General features: G+C 44.6%; 1 protein-coding gene across 2 annotated transcripts in view; it reads right to left on the reverse strand.

The window, feature by feature from the left end:
- The window catches only part of LRBA (LPS responsive beige-like anchor protein), a 2244423-nt gene that overhangs the window by 1445364 nt on the left and 773657 nt on the right, over positions 1-25402 (reverse strand). For both annotated transcript variants that reach the window (XM_078676915.1, XM_078676916.1), the window contains exon 34: positions 14944-15005. In XM_078676915.1, the coding sequence (XP_078533041.1) occupies positions 14944-15005 (62 nt within the window). The remainder of the gene's footprint in view (positions 1-14943; positions 15006-25402) is intronic.

Raw genomic sequence — 25402 nt, forward strand, 5'->3', positions numbered from 1 at the left:
CCACCAGGTACATGAGGACGTGTATCCCCAAAATGTGGAGCTGACTTGCAACCACTGACATGACCTTAAAAAAACCTGGGGCAGGGGCTCAGTTAAGGCTGAAGTGAAGCACTGTAAACTCATACTGAGTGGAACCCATCACAAAGTTAAGATACTGCATAGGGGCTGCAAAACAGGAGTAGGAGTACTGGAGATCAAGCAATACCACGCAATTCTTGGCCTCCAAGGCCAGTAGGACCTAAGAGTGAGCATCTGAAATTTCTCCTTACAGAGAAAGAATTCAGGACACCAAAGTAGAAAATGGGCAGATGACCCAGTCATTCTTGGGGGATCAGAACGTAACAGGAGTAACATCCATGGTCTATTTCTCCCACAGAAACCAAATCTCAAGTCTGCCTGCTCGGTAGCGACAGTACCTCCTTGAGGAAGATTTGAGCATGATCAGACATCATGGCACAGCTGACAGAAGGAATGTGGGGGTGAATTTGTAAAACAGAAGCACATAACCTTTCTCCACAATCTGCTAGACCCAAAGGTCTGACACAATGGCCTGCCAGTTCACTGAAAAATCAAAAGACACGTCCCCAACTGCTGGATGCTCATGTTTTCACTAATGTGGTTTAGAGGCACGGCAGGAAGGAGAACTGTTAGTGCAGATGGTGCTTGCCCCTGGCATCACCTAAATCCATGAAAAACTACTCAACATTTGGATAAGCTGAGTGGGGTGCCATTAACAATACAGCTGATCCATTGTGAAACTTCGGGATTTAATTTAATTTTAAAAATGTATAAAGCGCATAGCTGCCCCATGACGATGCGTCTCAGCGCTACCCCAACAAATGACACTGGACCACTCCAACCCAAGTGAGTGGCCTACGCAGGGAAAAGCCATGTCTTTATGGCCTTTCGAAATGCTAGTTGGTTCTGAAGGCCTCTGATAGACAACGGAAGAGAATTCCACAGATACGCCGTCTGGACCTTAAACGAGCGCCCACTCGCTCTAGCTTTTCGGAAGCGAGGAGTACAAACAGAGCCGGAGTTGGCCGAGCGCAGAGGGCGATTAGGCACATATTGAAGAAGCAGAAGATCCGCTAGGATTGGTGGACCTTTATGTGTCAAGATGTTACGGGCTACGCACAGCGTCTTAAAGTGGATTCTTATAGCTATCAGCAGCCAGTGGAGTTTAGGCAGGAGGTTAGTAACTGAACAAGATTTGGGCAATGCAAACAGAGCACGCGCTGCCGCATTCTGGATTCTTTGGAGATGAGAAATACAGGATTTGTTGGCACCTAAATAAAGCGAATTCCCATAATTCAGTCTTGATAGGCTTGTAGCTTGAAGAATAGTTTGACAAACCTTAGGGGAAAAATAACAAAGAAGCTGTTTCAACCCTCTCAGGAGACCAAAACATGAACCCACTAAGGCTTTTGATTGTACGTCAAATGAGAGCTTGCTATCGATCCAGAAGCCCAAGTTCTTTACTGCCTTCTTTAACAAGGATGCAGGTTTTAAATTATCAGGCCACCACTTTTCCGACCAGAGGGCCTTGTCTCTACCCATCACCAGAATTTCCGACTTGGCGGCATTCAGCTGTAAGCAGTTTGCAGTCATCCAGTCAGAAATGGCTAGAAGGTCCTCTCCAAATTTCAAGAGATTGTCTGGACACTCTTTAGAGAAGACGATAACTAGCTGGGTGTCATCGGCATAGGAAACTAATGACAACCCTCTACTTTTTGCTAACAAAGCTAGGGGTTGCACATAGACGTTAAAAAGCGCAGGGCTCAATATCGAGCCCCGAGGAACCCCATGCTTGATGGCATGCTCCTGAGAGTGGAAAGGTGGTACCACCACTTGAAAAGTTCTGCCTTACAAGAAGGACTGGAACCACACCAAAGCTGACCGCCTGACTCCGATATCATGTAGATGACCTAGAAGAATGTCATGGGAAACAGTGTCGAAGGCGGCACTTAAATCCAACAGAATTAAGGCCGCTGAGTTCCCGACATCTAGGCAACTGCGGATATCCTCAGTCACTGCCAACAGTGTTGATTCCGTACTATGACACAGACGGAAACCATTTTGCGAGGGATCCAGCATTTTATTGTGCTCCATCAGTTCCGCCAAAACCGTGTTAACATATAGCTCAGTAACCTTCGCTAAGAAAGGGAGCTGGGAGATCGGCCGGAAATTGCTCGGGTTCGATGGCTCCAAAGATGGCTTCTTTAAAAGTGGTACCACTTTTGTGTGCTTCCAGGTTGCCGGAAGTGACCCAGCGGTATTATTGATGTAATTGGAGGACTTGGGAATATAAGGCCAGAGAGTGCACCTTGGCACAGTTTTGCTTTTAGTGAATTACTGCCTAGTAAACCTTTTCGCCCGAAAATCGGGAGGAGGTAAACAGCATGTTCACCAGGTTTACCTTAATGAAGAATGATGACTGAAGCGCTTAAGGATTTTACCACGGAGTGGGTAATGAATGCTAAATTTACTTGGCTGCATTTTGGCCATCTTTTACCAACAGCAGAAAGGGCCCTGCATATTATCCAGGAGGCTTGATGTCTTAACTGAGCCATTTCATAAAGTGCATGGGAGTAGCACACCATCAAGCATGCAGCACTGGCAAAAAGGAAACACTGTTAGTGGTCAGGGTGGCATCTGTGACATCATATATAATTATATCCTGATCAGGAGGGCCCGAGATCTGGATCAGGATGGCTCTGTAACATATCTGTGAGGTGCAGGGTCACAGCAGGAGCCATGACTACGAGGAGGTACTACAAGTTTTTTCTAGATCAAATTTGGCAGGTGGCAGGAACCACATGGTGAAAAATGTGTGCAAAGAAGACTCCATCAGAAAATTGCAGGAAAATCAGAAGAGCTATCTATGCAACAGTGCAAGATAGATACATTCACACATGCTTTTCAAGAACTGTATCATTTCATACTGTTGGAATAAAGTTGAACAAAGGATTAACTTAGTTTTAATATCTGATCTAAAGTTATCAACCAACACATTTTAATGATACGGACAGCTGCATTCACCTAGGATATGAGAAAAACCTCTGGCTTTTATGAGGGATAAAGATAGTCAGGAATAAAATTCTGCGGATCTGTAAATTTTTAAACCAACTGTTGACATATGGGTTATGGGCATCAAAAATGTAGCCCAAGTACAATATATACATTGAGATAGCAAGAATTCATCCTTTCAATCTCATCTTGAAATCATTTTTAGATCTGTATAAAATTATCGTACATTTACTGAGCACCCTCCCATTTTGTTTGCATAGTGTTCTTCTACATTCTTGTTTTGTAAGTGTGAATCAGAGTAAATGATGACCAGCGTTATGCATCTAGTTATTTTATGAGCATAGAGCAGCACTTCAAGGGCAAATTTTAATTGTGATCAAGAAGGGGCTGTGCCACCCCATTAAAGAGACATTTAGATCTACATTTTATTGTAGTCATTTTTTAAATTGTTAACCAATTATATATTTAATAGCTAAAGGTTGCCAAATGTATTTGAAAAATATGTAAAGCAACTCAATTTTGCTTTGCCTACAATATAAAAACGGGACTAGTGTCCACAGACATTAAGAAAAGAAACTAATGAAGGAGAAAACAGTGTCATTAGAAACAGAAATACTGGGACTATCATACAAATAGAAAAATTAATTGTAGTACTTGCAGCTATGCCCATATATACATAAAGTGCAATATCCAAATAGATGAGCCACAAAAATAGAAGCAATGCTCACTCTGACAACTAGGAGAGGTAGAAATAGAATCAATAGCCCACCACTCACAGCACAGTCAACATGTTAAGCTGGCCAAATTCAGAAATGCACAACAAAATAATGCCAACAAAGGCAGCAGCCACAGACACGATCCACAAAACATGACAAGACTCTTACTCCGTGATGAGCCACAGTAACCAACTGCGTCAATGGCAGCCAACATAAAAAAATCATGAAACAGGATTAAGTAAGACAAAAACAACACCACTGAGTCCTAGAAATTAAATAAGGAGTAACACATACCGAGCTTAATCTCGGGTACATAACTAAGACTCCATCAACGTACAGATTCAAGAATCACAAAGACTACAGCACCAAATTACCCATATCACCACCAGCTACCACACTAAAGAGTAAAATAAAGTAGTATAGAAGCAACATATACAGCCCTGTAATGAAAAAGCTAAATATGAGACCAGCTCCAGCAGACATAATAAATAACAAGGGCCTCCAACCATACCTGACATTCACCAAAATAAGTTATATAGATAAAAATACAATCCACACAGCAGATCTAGCTGTGATACCCTCTTCTTGGCCATTACAGCTAAGGATGCACAGAAAGTAAGAGAACAGTATCACAAAACTGAGTCAAAGACAACACACGTGACACTAACCACAGAGGTTCGTATAAAAAATCATTTTGAAAAGACACTGCAATGAAAGTTATTTTAAATAAGTAGGTTACCTCAAAACACTGTCAAAACAGAAGTATCATAATGCTGTATGAATAAATAAACAGTTCTAAAAAGCTTTATTTTGGGAAAAACACAGTGTTATTTTGTGGTTACTTATTGCATCAAAGCTTTAGATAGATGAGAAATGGAGATCAATCAACCAATGGCAAGACTCATGTGATACTAATCTCAACCCTCCTCAGTTCCTAAATGTGAAGGGTGACAAATTAGCAAAGTTTGAAATCGCATTTGTAGACGTTTATTTCATACGTAAGCTATATAATTCATGTGATTAAAAACGCTTTTTTTGACCTGATCTTTTGATCTTTGGCACCCCACCCTCTCCATCTCCCCTTAAAAAATTAATTACAATTTCGTTGAGAACATCACTTCCCACCCTATCTTGAACCAAAAAATCAATCACGATCAACCCCATCCCCTCCCAGTATCTGCAAAACGTCGGCTTGAAATTCAGTCTCATATCTCTCACACTTGCACGCTACTGAAGCAGTTCACTTCCTAATAAAATAAATCACTTTTCTGATTGCCGCGATGACCTCTTTGAATTAGGTAAATTCAAAGTGAAAAATGTAATTATCCTACCAGGCCACTGTAAACGTCGTATGAGAACGTTGGTGTTATATTTCACTTAATTTTTCATTCACAGACAAATGTGTTTTTCTTCCCTAACATGATTTTTGGGTTTCTTTCCAACACGGATGAATTTTTACGCCAATTGTACTCATAAAAATCTTAGAGGTCTGTTTGTGCTACAAGCGGCACCAGGTGATCCATAAACCCTTCTTTTGATTACTTTGCCATTAAAGAGCACAGTGACATGTATGACAAATAGGTGCATTAGAGCATGTCATTTATTCCCCAGCCCCCACACAAGGTTGGAAGGCAGTGACAGTAATGTACAGAGGACCGAACAGAGGTACACCGTCTGGAGGACCTAGAAAAATACCACATTGTTGAAATCATTAGCAAAAGCAAAACGCATGTCATTTATTTCTTTAAAAAGACTAACATTATGTGCTAACTCCTGCTGCAAAGTATTGCCACTCACTTAGTCTGTAATTTAACTCTGAAAAATGTACAATAGCTTTTGTGATATAAAGCTATTCAAAAATGTAGGGTCTCATGGGAAAAAAACAGGAGAAGCATTCTTTCAGGGGTGCGGACACCACAATCCACAATAACGGTTCGAAACAAACAAAAAAACACAGACAAGCAGAGGGCAACAACGGCAAAGACTGACCGGCATAGGAACATTCAGACAGGCATGCACTTACACATTTACAGACAGGATTTTGAGCGCACACACACACACACACAGGAGATACATGCATATAGGAAGAGTCTCTAAGACATTGGGAATCAGAGTGTCTTCAGATTGAATGCAACCCAGAACTGTACCAGCTACTAATCGAACTGGACCATTGGTCGAAGGTGGCCAGATAGTATGTATTTTAGAAGAAAAAAGTGGAAGGGGAAGCCTATTAAAGTGGGTATGGGGGTATTAATCTGTAGCTCAGGAAGCCCAATGTGTTACTCTAGAGAGGCCCTGGTGTATTCGCTTTCATTCTTTGGAGGAAAGACTTTCCTTATTGGGCAGTGGCAGTTGCAGTCTGTGTGTTTGGGAGTTGGGTACCAGCAACTCCATTTTGCAGCCATAGTATTTCAGGAAGAAACCGTCTGTCCATGCCTGGGGATTGGACTTGCAAAGTTCTATCACTTTGCATTAAACATACTCAACATTGATCTGTACATAGTGTTGGGTCATAGGTATTGATGCTGTGGTTACCAATATTTCTGAGGAAATGGAAGAGTACAGGTTGTGGGGTGAAGCAAAAGGGACTTTGCATGTCACTTCCATCCTACTGGAACTGCAGTAACAATTGGTGAAAAAGGAAGGGACTAAAAGAAGCCAACATAATAGATCTAAAAAGCAGAGGGAGTGCGATCTGGTGAATGGAAGGCTCTGATTAGTTTGAACAGTAGCATGAGGGTAGGAATCTCCAACTTTGAGTTTGAGATTCCAGATTAAGACACACGGTGTACTTCATGTCTGGAGCAGAGGCTATAAGTCAAAGTCAAAGTCAAAAGAAACTTTATTTCGATTGATTTTACAATCATAAAAGTACATTATAGAAAATATTTGCAACAATTTTATAAAATTTTTCATAAGTACAATATTGACTAGTACATAAGGAAAACATTAAATTAATCTTTAAAAAGAATCGTCTATACAATAATGCCATAATTGGCAGTTGGATATAAATTATACACATAGAAATTATGCACATAAAATTTACAATGCGGAAACCGCTAATTGAGATCGAATTTTCAGACATGCCTTTAAAAAGCAAGCTATACATTTTGCGACAAATTGGGTGTCTAAAAACTGTAGTGCAAAAAGAGCAGGTCTGCATCTTCTCAATCCTGTTTGTCGGAGGAGTGGGACCAGCCAGCGTTTACGCGGGGTCTCGTAGAAACTACAGAATAAAATTACGTGCAATGTAGACTGAGGAGTACAGTCATCACAGGGACATCTAATTAATTCACGTTGCCAATCTAAGGGCTCAGGAAACGAGACAAGACGATAAAAAGAATCAAAACGAAATCTTGTTAAAACATATCTGTCATAATTTGACAAATAAAAAGACAGATAAGGTTGTATGCCAGAGAAGGATTGAATCACCATTAATTGGCTATTTGATTGTTTACCAATTTCTGAGCACATGCGAAGGTCTCTTAAATGGGTGACACATAGATTCTTCAAGGTCTTTCTGGGTATGTCCATTAGTGAGGGAGGATTGGTGAATAAAGCTAGACAGTTCAAATCATTCAGAAAATTAAAAACATAAAATAACCATGGAATCTTTTTCCAGTGGGTTAATGACAGTCGGTTATTAGCGATCGGGAAAGCTGACATTGCTCTTTGGTCCATATACGGTGCCAAAGGAGGATCGGTTGGTATCTAATGGTGTCGGATAGATAATCCAAACCGAGCTCGATATGACTGCCGTAATTAGGAGCACTTCGAGGGAGAGCTAATACATATTTCAAGAAGTCGTTTTCGGTTACTTGGAGCTCTCCAGCAGGAGCATAGCCCCATACGCCCGCTCCATAAGTAGCCACACTTAAACATTTGGCTTGGTAGATTTTAAGTATCTCAGCAGGAGCGGGCTTGCCCAACTTCCTGGAAAAAGAAGTCAACGCTGCTGTTGTGCGCTGAAACTGCATTTTTTTACTGGTGATGGCAGGTTTCCAGGAGATCTGATCATCGATAAGGATCCCCAAATAAGGGTATTTCCTGGCGTTTTCTAATCTAGTATTGTCAATATAGAGAGGTTTGCATTTCTGAGCTTTCTTGCCAATATGCATAACGAAAGTCTTGGATTTATTTACTTTTAAGCCAAGAGAAAGCATATATTGACAATACTTGTCCAGTTGGAATTGGAGCTGATTTGGTGTTCTCGCTAGAATGACGGTATCGTCAGCATATAATAGTGCTGGGATTGGTCGGGTGTTAATGCAGGGGAGATCCTTGTTGTCTACCAGCATAGCTTGCTCCAGTCCATTTGTGTAGATGTTAAATAAGAATGGAGCAAGGACGCACCCCTGTCTGACGCCTTTTGCAATGCTGAATGAGTCCGATAGCTCTCCATTAATGCCATACCTCACACATGCTTTGGCATCCGTGTAGAGCTCTCGAAGAAATTTCAAAAGTGGAGGATCTACACCCAGGTTGCTCAAAATCTCCCATAACTTGGAATGGATTACGCAGTCAAATGCGGAACTTAGGTCCACATAGACCAGATAAAGGTTTCCGCCTTTAGCCCTAGCATATTTACCCATAAGTAGTGTCAAATTAAGGGCCTGTTCTACAGTATTACACATCCAATGTCGTAGTTTTAACGGCGATTCTCAATTCTTGATCTGTAGACAAAAACTGGGTACACTGCAAGTGTTTCCAGGAAAACTCTAACCTTTAGAGATTTATCAAAATTGTCTCAGTCTAACGCCTTTATAAAATATAGCCCCTCTCTGATCCATTTACATTGAAACAGCACATGACCCACACACATTTAACACACATAAAAAATGTGGGGAAGGCAAGATGGCACCTCACGGGCGCACCACCAATGGGACCCCTGGCTGGTACTCACCAGGATGGCCCTGTTCTCATCATTGGTGCCATCAAGCCTTAACGAAAACGTGCCTAAACCCAGGGTGGGGAGACAGTGAATGGTGCAGCCACATTCCAATAAATGACTGGAAGATCCCAGGTTGATGGTAGAATGGAATTAGAGTTCTGTGGAATTAGAGTTCTGTGGAAGCGCAAGAATTGTTGAATCGTGGGTCTGTGTGATTGGGAAAAGGGTAGAAGAGGAGAGTTGTAAATCACAAGAGATTGAGGAGTTATGTTGTTGCCTCATGTGTGGCTCTTCAGAAAGGGATGGGTGAACGTGACTAGGATCTTGATCCAGAGGAGTTGTCGAATAGAAGGATAAATCCGACAAATCCGACAAAGGGGTATTAGGCTTGGTATGAGAACCGGACAGGGATAACGGAATTTGGATGTTATTACTGAGTTTGTCGTTAGTGAAGGGGACTAATGGTCAGTCAACCATATCCAGGCATTCATATCTGTTGGATAGAGGTGGGCCTCTCCAATTCGTAAAGTGACCAGGGGCTGGATTGCTAAATCCATAGCCTGCCCAATGGCCTCGGTCTCTATTCCCACCCCAGTTCCCCACTTTTGTCCAGCTCCAAGGGGGACCGGCGTTATGTCGTGGGGCCGGGGGGTAGAAATATGACAGATTATGGGTGGCTATCCCTTCAGTAGTTGTATGGTCTCCCCAGGAGCAAATATGCTCTACTGTATTAGGATCGGCGAAGTTCACTATAACGCAATCACCCTGAATACTTTTGGGCTCAGTACCTAGCCAGGGGACTCTTCGCACAGTGGTAACTCTGTTGTCCAAATAAGTAGGTAAAGGTCTGTTGTTGGACAACCAGTATATTATTTTGTTTTTTAACGACCAGACCGGTTCTTCCTGGTTAGGTGAAAGTTCCGGGACACCTGTCATGATTACTACATAGGGGGATGCCTCAGGCGGAAGATGGATAGGATGGGCCCTCCTCTTTCTATTTCTCGGAATGGTGTTAAATCCGACAGAGTGTTTATGGAGGGTAGGGGCCGGGGTGGGGAAGGCAGGAGGAGGTTTTGATTGAGTAGACGTCTGTTTCTTGGAGTTGGCTGACGGTTGGTTCAATAAGGGATTAGGTGGTTTAGGTGGTGCTTGGGCCTTGGTTACAGTTGATAGTGGCTGTTTTTGTAATGATTCCTGTGGGACCTTCTGGTTCGTTTTAGAGGGCTTCGGTGCGATCGGGTCTAACTTAGGTGTTTTTGGATTCTGATTAAAAAGCCTCCCTTGAGCTGAATTGGAGTCTGTGGTGGGTGCTTTACTTAAATTCAGAGCTAGGGACAGTTGGGTTAGTTGGAATTCAACCTGTTGGAGTGACTTTTCTATAGGTTTTAGATAGAACCTAATTAAGTCTCTGATTTTGCTAAGCAGGAAGGTATCGTTGCTACAGGTGTTAGTAGTTAGATTCCCGTCATCAACCACACCACCTTCACTGTCGTCGCTACTAGAACTACTAGAGCTAATATTTAAATTATCTGTGGTAAAGTTAGTTGTGTGTACAAGTGAGGAAGGGGGTAGATGGTGGGGAGTTTGAGCAAGGTCAATGGACTGCATGGGGGGATGGGAAATAAGAGGGGTAGTGGGGGTAGTTGTAGGAAGGGAGTTGGCGGAATGGTGAGGCTTATGAGTTTTCCTCCTATTCTTTTTTTTGGGAATTGCACCTTCCCGTAAGCCCCTGTCTACGGTTGGAGGGGGGGGCAACATCAGTTTGGGTTGTGAAAATGGCAGGAGATTTTTCTAGTGACTGTAACAGATGTGATTGAGAAAGATCTAGAGATGCGGACAGATCCACTGTGCGAGGGACTGTATGAATCTCCGCATGCTCTAGGAGTGGAAAGGGTAACTCTACAGGACGCTGGGGAGTTTTTGCAGTAGCCAGTAAGCCCAATGAAGAGCGTCTGGCAATGACCAGGTCCTGAGAAACTCTCCGATCCAACAGGATGATGCCCTGCTCAATGGCCTCGTTGGCTTTAGTTATAAATTGGTCTATCGGCCCGATAACTTGAACAGCAGTCTGGGCCTGTTTTTTAACAGTATTCCTGGTGGTTCTGGGGGACATCATACAGTGTATTCCGTAACGATGATGACAATATTGGGGATACTAACTACAAACTAGTATCAGCTAGGTTGGAAATACATACAGTAACAACAGTGATGAATGGGGGGAAGCAAAAGTAAATAGGGTGGCCCAGTCCAGTATTTACCGGCGTTGCGGGAAGGACTGTTCGTTTTATGGTGTTTCGTGCAGGGGGGCGTGGCCGCCGGGGGAAGAGGCACCAGCTGACAGGAGTGAAGGCTGCTGGTCCTCGCAGTCCCCCGGTGAAGGCAGCAAGTAGTTTGTGGTCAAGCGCACGCTGGGAGCGTGCAGGTAGTCCGCCGAGTGCGGAAATGCTCCCACCAGCGGCGCGACCTCCAAGGTAGGCTTTTGCAAATGGTTATCCCTCCGTGGGCAACGAGAATCCTCCTTCCAGCTAGATGGCGAGTGTCAGAACAAATGAGCGGCACCCGCGCAGCGGGTGTCGAGAAAGGTAAATAGCGGCCGGTGGGGGGCGTGGACGCCGGGGGAAGAGGCACCAGCTGACAGGAGTGAAGGCTGCTGATCCTCGCAGTCCCCCGGTGAAGGCAGCAAGTAGTTTGTGGTCAAGCGCACGCTGGGAGCGTGCAGGCAGTCCGCCGAGTGCGGAAATGCTCCCACCAGCGGCGCGGCCTCCAAGGTAGGCTTTTGCAAATGGTTATCCCTCCGTGGGCAACGAGAATCCTCCTTCCAGCTAGATGGCGAGTGTCAGAACAAATGAGCGGCACCCGCGCAGCGGGTGTCGCGAAAGGTAAATAGCGGCCGGTGGGGGGCGTGGCCGCCGGGGGAAGAGGCACCAGCTGACAGGAGTGAAGGCTGCTGGTCCTCGCAGTCCCCCGGTGAAGGCAGCAAGTAGTTTGTGGTCAAGCGCACGCTGGGAGCGTGCAGGCAGTCCGCCGAGTGCGGAAATGCTCCCACCAGCGGCGCGACCTCCAAGGTAGGCTTTTGCAAATGGTTATCCCTCCGTGGGCAACGAGAATCCTCCTTCCAGCTAGATGGCGAGTGTCAGAACAAATGAGCGGCTATAAGTCAAATATTTTGGACGCTGAGTTGACTTTCTTTTTGCATTTATATTTTTTTAACTATCTGTTTGCTGCAGCAACAAAAGCATATTATAATTTTCTGTATAATTCTCATATATACCTTTGTTCCTCGTATTTAATTCTAAAAGTTCCCTTTTACTGTTCCTCGTATTTAATTCTAATATTTTCCCTTTAGCAGCAACACAATATAACTACTCCTCACAAAAAAAATTAAACAAATCCCATCTTAAATTTCTCAGGTTCTCACAATTCCTTCCATATTGTAAACCAGTTTTCTCAGCATTGTGTAGATTTATATATTATGATGTTCTTCGAAAATATTATCCTAGGGATTATTCTCGACCCTTACCCTCTGTGTATCTTTTTATATTGGATAAGAACACATTTTTTGCCTTTGTAGATTTATTCAGACTCTCTTGTCTCCTTGCAAGGAGCGGTCTGTCTCCCTGTCCGGATTTTTTCAGCCAAACCTCACTCAAGGAGGTTTCTGTTCCAGTTTTCTATTTTAGGCCCTCATCCATCCAGTGTATTGCCATCCTTCTCTAAGCTAGCACCAATGTAAGAGCGCAAATTTATACAGAGTTTTCCAATGTTTCAGCCATGGTATTACATTCAGAAAGCAACATTCTACTGGCCCATCAGTGCTTATGAATAACTTTATTAACGGTTGATGTTATTCGCTTCTAGTAATCAGTCGGAGCGGAACAGGACCGGGTCATATGAAAAAATGAGGCCTTCCGAGTCCTATGTTTTGGGTATTCAGACGTCCCATCAGGAAAATTCTATGTAGTCTGAGTGGCGTCATATATGATCTTTGTAAAAATTACAATTTGTCTATTTGAACCAGATATTACTTAATATCTCTTGAACAAGACATTACTTGATATCTCTTGCACAAGTGCATATGATTTACTTTTGTCGCTGTCCTTTAGGCAGTGGCAAGTTTCTAGATGGGCAGTCACTTTTAGCCATCATGTTCGAAATCGTGGTGAGTGACAGGAGTTAAGAAGTTGGTCTGTTTGAGGTTTTAGGATTCAGGGTGGCTGCCCTTGAGGAGGAACATGACTAGGGCGTTCTGCCTCACTAGCCAAGTAACACAAACCAACTCTACCTGAGAAGCAGGTCTGAGAATTCAGAGGACCAAATTGTTAAGATCAAATTGTATTTAATTTAGAAACTCAATTCCTAGAGAGTGGTTGCAGAGCAAGACTCTTACTATAAACACCCTTGAATGCTATCATGAAAAATTAAATCAAATGAAGACTCTGGATGTACCCTTTCTCTGCCTCTTCTCTTCATTAAGACTTTTCTTCCTACCTGTGCTTAGTGCTCGTCAGTACATCCTTTCTTTCACAAGAGAAACAATTCTAGAAGAGCTACCCCAACTACACTTTGAACACTATAAACAATAGATTGCTAAACAGCATGCCAAAATGGGAAGCTTTATCTAACATTACTCTATTGAGCTTAAGCCATTTATTTTCATCAGCTACGTTTCAGCATAATCACAAATGCGACAGCAGGGTCCCTTCACAAGTCACACAAGTATAACTATACAAAGAAATTCAGTACAGTGAAGACAAAACAACTGCATGGCTTAACAGCTCAAAAATAAAGTGGATACAATGGTTTAAAAATGAACAACTTATCATGCATTTCTAGGACATCTGCGACCTTTGCTTCCTTGTAACTGGACTAACAACAAAAGTGACACATTCAAAATCAGACAAACTAAGGGGCGGTAAATGCATTCATCCAAATCATGCTCCTTGTCTGGAATAATAAGCCCACTACAAGCATAACTGCTCTTCACTAGTTCATTGTTGAATCCATTAGGTGTGATCTCCAGAAGTAATTGTATCTATTGCATTTTATTGACAAAGAGGCTTATTGATTTTTCACACCATCTATGATTCTTTCATTTGTATTCATGAAATGTCCATCAGCCCAGTCTAAATAAATTTGGCAATACGGGTACTAAAACGAATAAATCGATGACCAGAAACATTAATTTTGCATTATCCGTATTCGTCAGGCGAGTAAACAGACGAGGTTTCCAATGAAGGTCAAAGGTTTCCCAATGGGTCAGAATCCTTGACCTCCAGACCAATATCTTCCCATTAAAAAAGGCTATTTTAAAGATTTAAATAGGGGAATTTATAGCCAAAGAGAAATTGTTTTTAGATACCACAAACAAGCTCAATGAAAACCGTCTTCTTTTTAATTACAACAGAGGCTAACAGATGAGTGTTTCTAATGCAAGTCCATTTTAGGCTCTCGTGAAAGGTCAATAAAGCGAGAGATACACACGCATGTGGCTTCCAGAGAACTGGAAATGACTTTGCCTGAAGGAGTTTAAAAAAAATCTTTCACTGCTTTAAGATTACGATTTCCATTTTGTGCTTATCGCTACTCTTCAAAATGCCACTGGGATCAAAACCACAGCTGACGTCACACTCAGTCAATGAAGACCAGAAACAAGGTGAATATGTTTCTACATAGTCTGTGCATCTCTAGCTTTTTACCCTGTTAATTGTATTTCCATACTCCCTGCGTTTAAGTTTGTTGAAATGTAGGTTGTTAAAAGAGTCCACTACGATTTATATCATTGCATATATATTTAAATAACTCATATATATTGTAAAAACACCCCTGTAAAATGGACTGTAAGTTACTTAATTTTACACAATACTGTGATTCATGAGAAAGAACAATAAAACCATTAAATCTAAAAACAGCAGCACATTTTCAAAACTATCACTTCTTAGGGGAACCCATTTCTTAGCATAGTGCACAATTAACACATGCTTCCATAGCACAGACCTTTGCCTAGTGTTCGAACTGCTTTACCACTAACATATTGAGTAAGTTCACAAAGCTTGGTGTTGACTTGAGCTATTAAACATGCACAAGGGGCGATAATAGGGATTTTTCACCATTTGCTTTACGTCTGCAATTATTGGCCATGCTTTAAGAGGTTGTTAATGCAACATCTTCCCATATAATTGCCTATCTCATTCAGTAAAGGCAGTTCTTCAAAATATCCTAAGTGATGGCTTTGTCATGAAAAGCAGCCGCACTGATGCATGGGAGGCAACCTTGTGTTTACTAAGTACACTGCCGGCGACAACTCACCTGAGAGCACAGCAGCATGACCAACTCCACCACAGAACTGCTGGATTTCATGCACACCAAACCTAGAAAACAGACGGATAAAACGGTCATATCTCAAAGACAGTCTGCTCAGCCTGTGGCACGTAGCAATACTTTTCACATGCAAACTAAAACAAGCTGGTGGCTGGATTTGTGTCATTTAATTCATAAGGAGAGCAGAAAAGATACATTCCTGAAGGGTAAAAAAATGTGCACTGCAATTAAAAGTATATAATGGCGAGAAGGGAGCTTTAAAGATCTGGAAAATGGCTGGGTAAGTGAGAAAGAATAACAGCACATGCGGTTTGTTCGTCCCTCAAGACTTCGCCATGAACTCATCCCTGTATCACACATTAGTCATGTCAACTGAAGACAAAAACAACTGCAACTTTGGATCTGTTTGCGTTTTATATTACTGGTGCAAATGTGCCGAGCATATGCTCTATTGATCCATAATATCTAGGTCTGACTGCTTCCGAGCGCATGGTCATTACATATGCAGAGGAGGGAAGTGGCTCCATGACCTTTGCTTTCTCCCTTGCTCTTTCTGCCTTCAGCCCTCCAGCTATCAATCAAGTTTCCATTTTGTTTGGTGGCAGCAGACATCCCAAACACTCTTATTAGTACTTTGACCCTTGGCCCGCAGTAAACCTTCGCAGAAGTGCAGGCGGTAGCACATTAGACCTTTGCAAGTGTTTATAAATGAATTTTGAGTATTCCTTTGTTGAACATTTGAAATGCATTCTCAAAACCACACACTTTTGCATACACATTGATTCACATGAATGCATTTTCATTTTAAGTGAAATAGAAAATGGTTAGCTTACTGTTAAATATTTTCAGAGCAGGGGAATAGTTAAAAGGCACCGAATTGTAAACTGTTATGTGAAGGCGGATATGTTTTTTCAAATGCTCCAAGGTAACTTATCAATAAAACTGTCGTTCGTGGCGTGAAAACTAAATGTTACCACTGAAATTATGAATGCAATATTAACATTACAGATGATAGGTTCTACACGCTGTTAAGCGCTCATTTTATGTTCCAAATAATTTGCAATGGCTGCAGAACAACATGTCTTTGTAACGGGTTGGTTCCAGTACCTCAAAAAATCTGGATAATTTGGTCGCAGTGAATAGGCCCTATAATGCACCAAACAGCTGATCCCAAAGTAAGCGGGGTGAATTTAGGCACATCTCTCCGAAACTAAAGCCAGTTCGCTCATTTACAAAGCCCTGGGAAACAACATGCTTTATTAGTAAAGTCAGGCATTAAAAAAAGGGGCCCTTTTAATTATTGTGAGATTTGTCCCGGTGTGCGCCTATGTTGTATCTGAGGAAGACCAATGCTCCATAAAAAAGCTCCATTTAAGCAGCACAATGGCGGATTCTGGGGCGGAGCAAGCATCCCTCTACAGGCTGGTGATGTGCGCAGCTGCACTGATGTCTAAAGGGTTCCAGACCCCTGTATCCTCAGCCAACCCAAAAGACGACCTTGGGGGCGATCCGACTACGACACACTTCTTAGCCTCCCTTGAGTCAAAGTGCCCCTGCGGCGGTAATGCGGTGCAGGGGCAAAGGCAATCCTTCATTTGCATGGGCAATGCCCCCTTGGGATGACACAGCAGTAAAATGTGCAAAAATGTTTTACGAAAGGGGATCCTCTTGTCCTTTGTGTAATACGGGAGTGCCCATTGAGGCACATAATACAGGTGCTTAGGCCTGTTCAGGCCTGGACACTTCCATAATAGGCCTGTATGACAACTGGGCAACTGCAGTCTTGTCTAACCAAGCCCTGCACATGCATGTAATTCTGTAGAGTGCATACCCAACTTTGGGCCAGCAGCCTAGAAACAATGCAGCTAAAATTGAGTCCACATGGAAATTGATAACGGACAGTAGATCTCGGCTTATTCCCTTTGTGATAGAACATCAATACATTCCAACTCCTGTTTCCTAAAAAACATACAATTAGGCAGAAAGATTCTCTGGTAAACCATACAAAAAAAAACTCATGATCTTCCATATCCTACAATGAAGCAAATCTGTTGCCAATTGCAAAAAACGTAACCAGTCAAACACAAGATGTGCAAATTCCCCTTAAAAGGGAACATCATGGGGTAGCTTGAAAAAGTTAAGCGTAATCTAACTGGACCCGGACAAAACCCAGATACTGAAAATAAAAGAGGGAATGATAAGCCTGAATAAAACACCAGGCACCAGGGGCACGATTCAGAAGCAGTACTCACAATCCTAGTCATGGATATGCCCTGTTCAGCGGTCTACCCCTCAAATAATCTTTTCACAAAAGTTCATAAATATTTTACTGAACCAGAGATTAATTTACCCTTGGCCTGTTTGGGCATGGACAAAGCCGAAGGACTTTTTGGAGCTGAATTAATAGTTGTCGGAAAACAGCATTCTGCTCTATAGTCATTTCAGACAACATAAGGCATTAGAAAACCAGAACAAGCATTGGAAATGCAATAGGTCTCGCATTAGGAAAGTTTGAGCGATTGGTATTGTAAATGACACTTTTTTTTAATTTATGTGTTGGTTTTGAAAATAGCAAAATTAATAGCTTTGTCAGTTACAATGTCAATAGTTTTAACTTTCGCAAATGTGACACCTATAGCATTTGTAATGCAATGTGTGTTGTATTTACGTGACTTAGATGTATTGATATTACAAATAACAATGGCTTTTAATTTTGTAAATAATTAATACTTAAATAAAAGTTATTGTAATTTATAATGGCAATAGCTTAAACGTTTGTAAATAACTTGTGAAGATTATGTTCAGTGTATTTTATTGTGACGAAAATCCAAGAACATTGCATTTGCGCGCACACACACACACACACACACACACACAGCCACACACACACACACACACACAGATGTGGTGGATCTGGGGGATATGGTGGTGGGGGATATGGTGGTGGTGGAGGATTTGGTGGTGGTGGTGATGGTGGATGTGGTGGTGGTGGTGATGGTGGATGTGGTGGTGATGGTGGTGGATGTGGGGGTGGATGTGGAGGTGGTGGATGTGGTGGTGGATGTGGTGGAGGTGGTGGATGTGGTGGTGGTGGATGTGGTGGAGGTGGTGGATGTGGTGGTGGTGGATGTGGTGAAAGTGGTGGTGGATGTGGTGAAAGTGGTGGCGGATGTGGTGGTGGTGGTTGCGGTGGTGGATGTGGATGTGGTTGCGGTGGTGGATGTGGTGGTTGCGGTGGTGGATGTGGTGGTGGGTGTGGTGGAGGTGGTGGGTGTGGGTGTGGTGGAGGTGGATGTGGTGGAGGTGGTGGATGTGGTGGATGTGGTGATGGTGGATGTGGTGAAAGTGGTGGTGGATGCGGTGGTGGTGGATGTGGTGGTGGTGGTTGCGGTGGTGGTGGTTGCGGTGGTGGATGTGGTTGCGGTGGTGGATGCGGTGGTGGTGGTGGATGCAGTGGTGATGGTGGATGCAGTGGTGATGGTGGATGCAGTGGTGATGGTGGATGTGGTGGTGATGGTGGTGGATGTGGTGGAGGTGGTGGATGTGGTGGAGGTGGTGGATGTGGTGGAGGTGGTGGATGTGGTGGTGGTGGATGTGGTGAAAGTGGTGGTGGATGTGGTGAAAGTGGTGGCGGATGTGGTGGTGGTGGTTGCGGTGGTGGATGTGGATGTGGTTGCGGTGGTGGATGTGGATGTGGTTGCGGTGGTGGATGTGGTGGTTGCGGTGGTGGATGTGGTGGTGGGTGTGGTGGAGGTGGTGGGTGTGGTGGAGGTGGATGTGGTGGAGGTGGTGGATGTGGTGGATGTGGTGGTGGTGGATGTGGTGAAAGTGGTGGTGGATGTGGTGGTGGTGGATGTGGTGGTGGTGGTTGCGGTGGTGGATGTGGTGGTGGTTGTTGCGGTGGTGGTGGTTGCGGTGGTGGATGTGGTTGCGGTGGTGGATGCGGTGGTGGTGGTGGATGCAGTGGTGGTGGTGGATGCAGTGGTGATGGTGGATGCAGTGGTGATGGTGGATGCGGTGGTGATGGTGGTGGATGTGGGGGTGGATGTGGTGGTGGTGGATGTGGGGGTGGATGTGGTGGTGGTGGATGTGGGGGTGGATGTGGTGGTGGTGGATGTGGTGGTTGTGGAGGTGGTGGATGTGGTGGAGGAGGTGGATGTGGTGGTGGTGGATGTGGTGGTGGTGGATGAGGTGGTGGATGTGGTGGTGGTGGATGTGGTGGTGGTGGATGTGAAAGTGGTGGTGGATGTGGTGGTGGATGTGGTGGTGGTGGATGTGGTGGTGGTGGATGTGGTGGTGGTGGATGTGGTGGTGGTGGATGCGGTGGTGGATGTGGTGGTGGTGGATGTGGTGGTGGTGGATGCGGTGGTGGATGTGGTGGTGGTGGATGCGGTGGTGGATGCGGTGGTGGTGGAAGTGGTGGTGGATGTGTTGGATGTGGTGGTGGATGTGGTGGTGGATGTGGTGGTGGATGTGGTGGTGGTGGATGTGGTGGTGGATGTGGTGGTGGATGTGGTGGTGGTGGATGTGGTGGTGGATGTGGTGGTGGTGGATGTGGCGGTGGATGTGGCGGTGGATGTGGCGGTGGATGTGGTGGTGGATGTGGTGGTGGATGTGGCGGTGGATGTCATGGTGGATGTGGAGGTGATGGTGGATGTGGTGGTGGATGTGGTGGTGATGGTGGATGTGGTGGTGGATGTGGTGGTGATGGTGGATGTGGTGGTGGATGCGGTGGATGTGGTGGTGGTGGATGCGGTGGTGGTGGTGGATGCAGTGGTGGTGGTGGATGGGGTGGGGGTGGTGGTGGATGGGGTGGTGGTGGATGGGGTGGGGGTGGTGGTGGATGGGGTGGTGGATGTAGTGGTGGTGGGTGTGGATGTGGCGGTGGATGTGGTGGTGCATGTGGTGGTGGATTTGGAGGTGGATTTGGAGGTGGATTTGGAGGTGATGATGGATGTGGTGGTGGATGTGGTGGTGTTGGTGGATGTGGTGGTGGATGCGGTGGATGTGGTGATGGTGGATGCGGTGGTGATGGTGGATGCGGTGGTGATGGTGGATGCGGTGGTGATGGTGGATGCGGTGGTGATGGTGGATGCGGTGGTGATGGTGGATGCGGTGGTGATGGTGGATGCGGTGGTGATGGTGGATGCGGTGGTGATGGTGGATGCGGTGGTGATGGTGGATGCGGTGGTGATGGTGGATGCAGTGGTGGTGGTGGATGCAGTGGTGGTGGTGGATGGGGTGGTGGATGTAGTGGTGGTGGGTGTGGTGGATGTGGTGGTGGTGGGTGAATGCCACAAATCACACGCAGGAGTTTCACAGGCAGCTCTGGGTTTACGGACTAAATAGGTCATACTTGATTTATGTGTAATTGTGCAGCACCTTTGCCAAGATGTGCTTCAGGACTGCAAAAAAGGATACAACCAAACAAATGTAAATACCTTATTTTTTAGGATAAAAATGTGTGTGCATTAATAAACTTGACAGTATTCATTTCAAAGCAATTAAAGAAAATGTACAAACGGCGTTACCATGGCACACACAAAGGCCATGGTAGAATTTGGACATGTGAACAAATAATGTACCAATTACTTTTTGTATGCCACACTCTTTAAGCTTCTAAGCGCTGTAATAGCATATTTTATTATTAATAAAAGTCAGTTTACCCACCAGAAGATAGATGAGCTGATTTGTCAGTGCCTAGAATCGAACTCCTGACCTACAAACGTTACTTAGGTTATAGAACAGAACGGTCACCCCGCTGAGCCATCCTGCAGCAATCAGAACGCTTTCTTTTCTGTCATGTTTCAAACACCTCTCTTATAACCCTTCTGGTTTGTCCTCCTATGTCGATGAAAGGGAAAGTTTATGAAAGTCGGGACAAAGATAAAATCCCAGCACTTCCGTGTAGCCCGCTGATACCTGCTCCGGGCATTTTGTGGTTGGTGTTGGGACTGAATTCTCCGCAGCGCCAGAAAGCCTTTAAAGTGTGCGCTGATCCTGTATAAAAACCAGGAAGCTGGGAGGTGGGGGTTTGCTCGGCCTTGTCTGGGCGGCTGGGGTGTAAGTAAGGAAACAGGCCGACTGCAGAGAGAAAGACACCAGACAGGGAGGGACAACAGATAGACAGACAGACACACGCACCGCACTGACACCATCATGATGCAAAAACACACATACACACAAGACAGCTGGATTTCATAGAGAGACCGAGACAGGGGGACACCCTCTGCACTGCTAGACATGCAACACTAAACAAAGTTTAAAGGCAAAGGGTGTAAGTAAGGAAACAGGCCGACTGCAGAGAGACAGACACCAGACAGGGAGGGACAACAGACAGACAGACAGACACACACACCGCACTGACACCATCATGATGCAAAGACACGCATACACACAAGACAGCTGGATTTCATAGAGAGACCGAGACAGGGGGACACCCTCTGCACTGCTAGACCTGCAACACTAAACAAAGTTTAAAGGCAAAGGCAGGGACTGGCACAGGCAGAGGCAAGCCAGTCCAGTGACAGTCTTGCGTGGAGTACGGATTATGGGGCTGTACTGCACAGTAATTATTTATTTCCTCTCCCCGTGCCACGTCCATCAGACACTATGTAGATACCAGACTTCAGACACCAGCAGAGCAAGAGAGAAAGTGGTACGAGGCACGGAGGGGGGGAAAGGAGGGGTCAGGTTGTAAGGTATGGGCCATAGAATCTGGCATTAAGAACCCAGGGGAAACAAGGAGAAACACGAGAGACGGCCTGCGGCCGTCAAAGTGAAAGTACAGCCGGCGGAGGGCATTGCTGTGGGGAGGGGGGAGGAGAAATGCGACACGGCGGGCAGGGGAGGGGGCGGAGCGGGGAGAGCGGCATGAGCGTGTGAAGCAGCAGGGGCCTTTGAAGTGAAGCTAAGCTTCACTTCAAAGGTGTGGGAGGAGTGCTGCTGGTGATTGACTGGCGATTTGATGATGTGCACGCGCATTTAGGTCAATGCGCTTGCGCATTGACCTAAAAGCGCACGGGCACAGCATCAAATCGCCAGTCAATCGCCAGTCTAGGTAAAGCTTATTTAAGCCCCTATAATCTTGCTCTGCTCAATGCGCATGCGCATGCGCATTGACAGGTCGCGAGACCTAAAAACGTCTATCAAAGAGGTCCAAGGCACCTTGTTGTGCACAGGAAACCCTGCCATTGTTAAGGTCTCGATTAATTGAGTGCACACTGAGTTTGCTCCTCCTTGTCAGTGACAATGGAAGAACGAGACAACAGTCTCTCTCCATCTAAACAGGTTCCAAGCGATCTAGGCAGTTAGCATGGTGGTCACACTTTGTAAGATGCGCTGCGGACTAAGCACTTGTGCCGAAACTAATTGCTGAAGGATTTTCTCAAGGCTTTAGCTTAGGACATAGCAGTCTTGCTTTCAATCTGTCCAAAATCAGGAATGGACAGAAGATATAGGGGTCTAAAATTCCTGTATCTCTTCTTTAATATTCTCACAGCAAAAGTAAAAACCCAAGTATTCGTGTTTTATGGTCACACACAGACATTTTGTCTCCTGTTTTGTCCAGGCTATCGAAGTGACACCCTGCTGATAACGAGGACAAGATGGCACACAACCGTTGCAGATTCTGATGTTATAACATGGGTGCTTTGCTATTTTGCCTATAATACAGAAGGGGGTTGGCCGAGATATGAGCTAAAGCTTCCTTGCCTGATGTCCAGAAAAAGGAACCCGGGGTTTTGTGTAAAGCATTTAATTGCTAGAAAGATTTTGGACTAGCTCACCCCACAGAAATTCTAAAGTGAGGTGAAATAAGGAGCTATATTTTCTTAAGGGGCATTATCATCTATTTTTATGTGAATGAGTATTCACACTTCATGGTGCCCAATTCGCATTCTGAAGACCTGGACACGGAATAACAGGTGTATGAAATAAGTCGAGCAGAGTTGGTGCCATTATCAACATTAGTGGCCCGATGGAGCCTATGTCATTCTCCCTCCTTATGTCCTCTAGCCTTCTATACGTCCTATTGGTCAGAGCTTTGCAGCTGTATACTCATTTACACTCCTGTTCGTATCTTTACTATACTCTACTCCCTTTCTGCTGCTTTTCGGCAATATTAATTTATAGTTTAAAAGGGAACAGTTCCAAGTAAACTCAGGATCAAGAACGAGTTCAATATTGTCATTTCAGAGCAGTGGTCTATGCAGTATCAGTTTTGTGTCTATTAAATGATCCGTGTTATTTTATTACGCATTTAAATGATTGCAGACTTTATGGATTCCTTTATTTCCCTTGACTATCACTGTCACTATTACTGACAATGAACTGAAATACTTAAAACAGTATTGAACGTAAAAAGAAAAGAAATGCTGTAAGCAAAATAAATACAAGGGGGTAACACTGGCTCAAAGCTGGACACATCAGTTCTCAGTAAATGCATCCAATCTGACCTCTAAGACTAGGTCTATATCCCATTAGCAAGTGGTCCTAAAATGAGGGATGCAACCTTCCTCAAATTACTAAGAATATTTGGCACCGTAATGGTGTACCATGCCTCTTAAAAGGTTCATGTCCATTTTTTTTGAAAAATCTGTTTCATACCTTTGTAGCAATCTGTTTAAGATGGCCGCAGAGGGACGGCTGTGCAATATTGAAATAGTTACATGAGGTCCACACAGATTTACTGTACGACTTGAATTCTGACTGCAGCTGTTCATACAGGGTGTTTGGGCTACATGGAGTAGACATACACATGTACAAACTGAGAAAACCCTAAATGTGACAACTGGAGCTGGAATGCTTTTTTAGGCTTTGAAATACTGGATTATAAGCAATTGCTTTTTTAAATCTTGTTTTTAAAATTGAGTTTTTTTTGCTAATGACTTACCATAACAGAAGATGGATGGCCAGCCGTCAACCAAACAGATCTTGATCTAGCAACTTATTCTTGTTGTCTTATCAACTTAATGGAACACACAGTTGGTCAGGTCGAAACACAACTAACATGGAAATTCCTCCTAGTTGGCCTATTGTTTCTGCTATAGGTTCACATACAAAAGAACATCAGAACGTGTAGCAGTCTTCGTTAGATCATATGTGGACAATGTTTCATTGTATGTATGTGATGTGCAGGGCATCCTCTACAAGGTAAATTGTACAAGTTACTTGTGTAACGATATATATCTGTAAGAGACATTAGTTAGTGAAAGATTCCTTACCTTAGAATATCCCCAGACGTCAGGCTGGATCCGGAAACGTTTTTCTGCTTAGCAGTACCTCTGCGTGCCAGTAGGTGTCGTTCTGCAGCTCCGCGTCCGTCACTGGCATCGTAGGCTCTGAGATGACGTCACGGAGAGTACTTAGGCGCCACCCATGTGCGCTGACGTTAGTTCTGTACACAACTATTCCGCGCCGAAACACAGAGCCATGCAAGAGACTGACAATTGGTGGATAAAACTAGGGCCCTAAAAGGGGGATGACATTAACCCTAGTAACCAGTTCGCATAACCGGGAGGATGGGCGGAGCGGTAAGGAATCTATCACTAACTAAAGTCTCTTACAGATATATCGTTACACAAGTAAGTAACTTGTGCATCTGAAAGAGACACGTGATAGATTCCTCACCTTAGAAGAGATACCCCAGCAATACCAACCCAGGTGGTGGGTCTGCAAACAGGATCACACAAGAAAGTCACAGATGCACAGAACGGCCAAAGAAACCGTCTCTCCGGACCTGTCAAGGCAGTAGTGCTTGGTAAAAGTGTGCAGCGAGGCCCACGTAGCTGCCTGACAAATATCCTGCAGGGGGGTATACCGCGTCCCAAGGCAGTAGTGGCTGCTGTTGCCCTGGTCGAAGGGCACGCAGCCCCACAGGAGGCTCCTTCTTGGCCAAGGAGTAACATGCTTTGATGGACAGAACGACCCACCAGGAGATGGTCGGTTTGTGCACCGCCCGACCTTTTTTGCCGCACACGTGGCCAACAAAGAGTCGATCATCCACCCGGAACTGCTGTGTACGCTGCAGATAAAATGCGAGCGCATGTTTTGGGTCCAGACGGTGGAGCCTCTCCTCTTCCCTGGAAGGATGTGGAGGCGGAAAGAAGGTGGTCAAAGTGATGGTCTGCCCGATGTGGAAGGGCGTGACAACCTTTGGCAAGAAAGAAGGACGGGTCCTGAGAACCACCTTGTCCGGATGAACAGAAAGGAAAGGAGGTTTGGAACGCTACCATCCAGTCTCCCGGGTCTAGGGCAGCTAAGACCTGAGCCAAAGTCAGCATCTTGAACTTCTCCTTCCGGAGGAAGCCGTTGACGTTTCGGAGGTCCAAGATAGGGCGTAGGCCCCCTTTGCCCTTCTTGGAAACCAGAAAGAAGTGGGAGTAACAACCACACCCTACTTCTGGCCCAGGAACGAGCTCGATGGCCCCCTTGGCCAAGAGGGCCG

This window comes from Lissotriton helveticus, chromosome 2_1, assembly GCF_964261635.1.
Source record: "Lissotriton helveticus chromosome 2_1, aLisHel1.1, whole genome shotgun sequence".
NCBI lineage: Eukaryota > Metazoa > Chordata > Amphibia > Caudata > Salamandridae > Lissotriton > Lissotriton helveticus.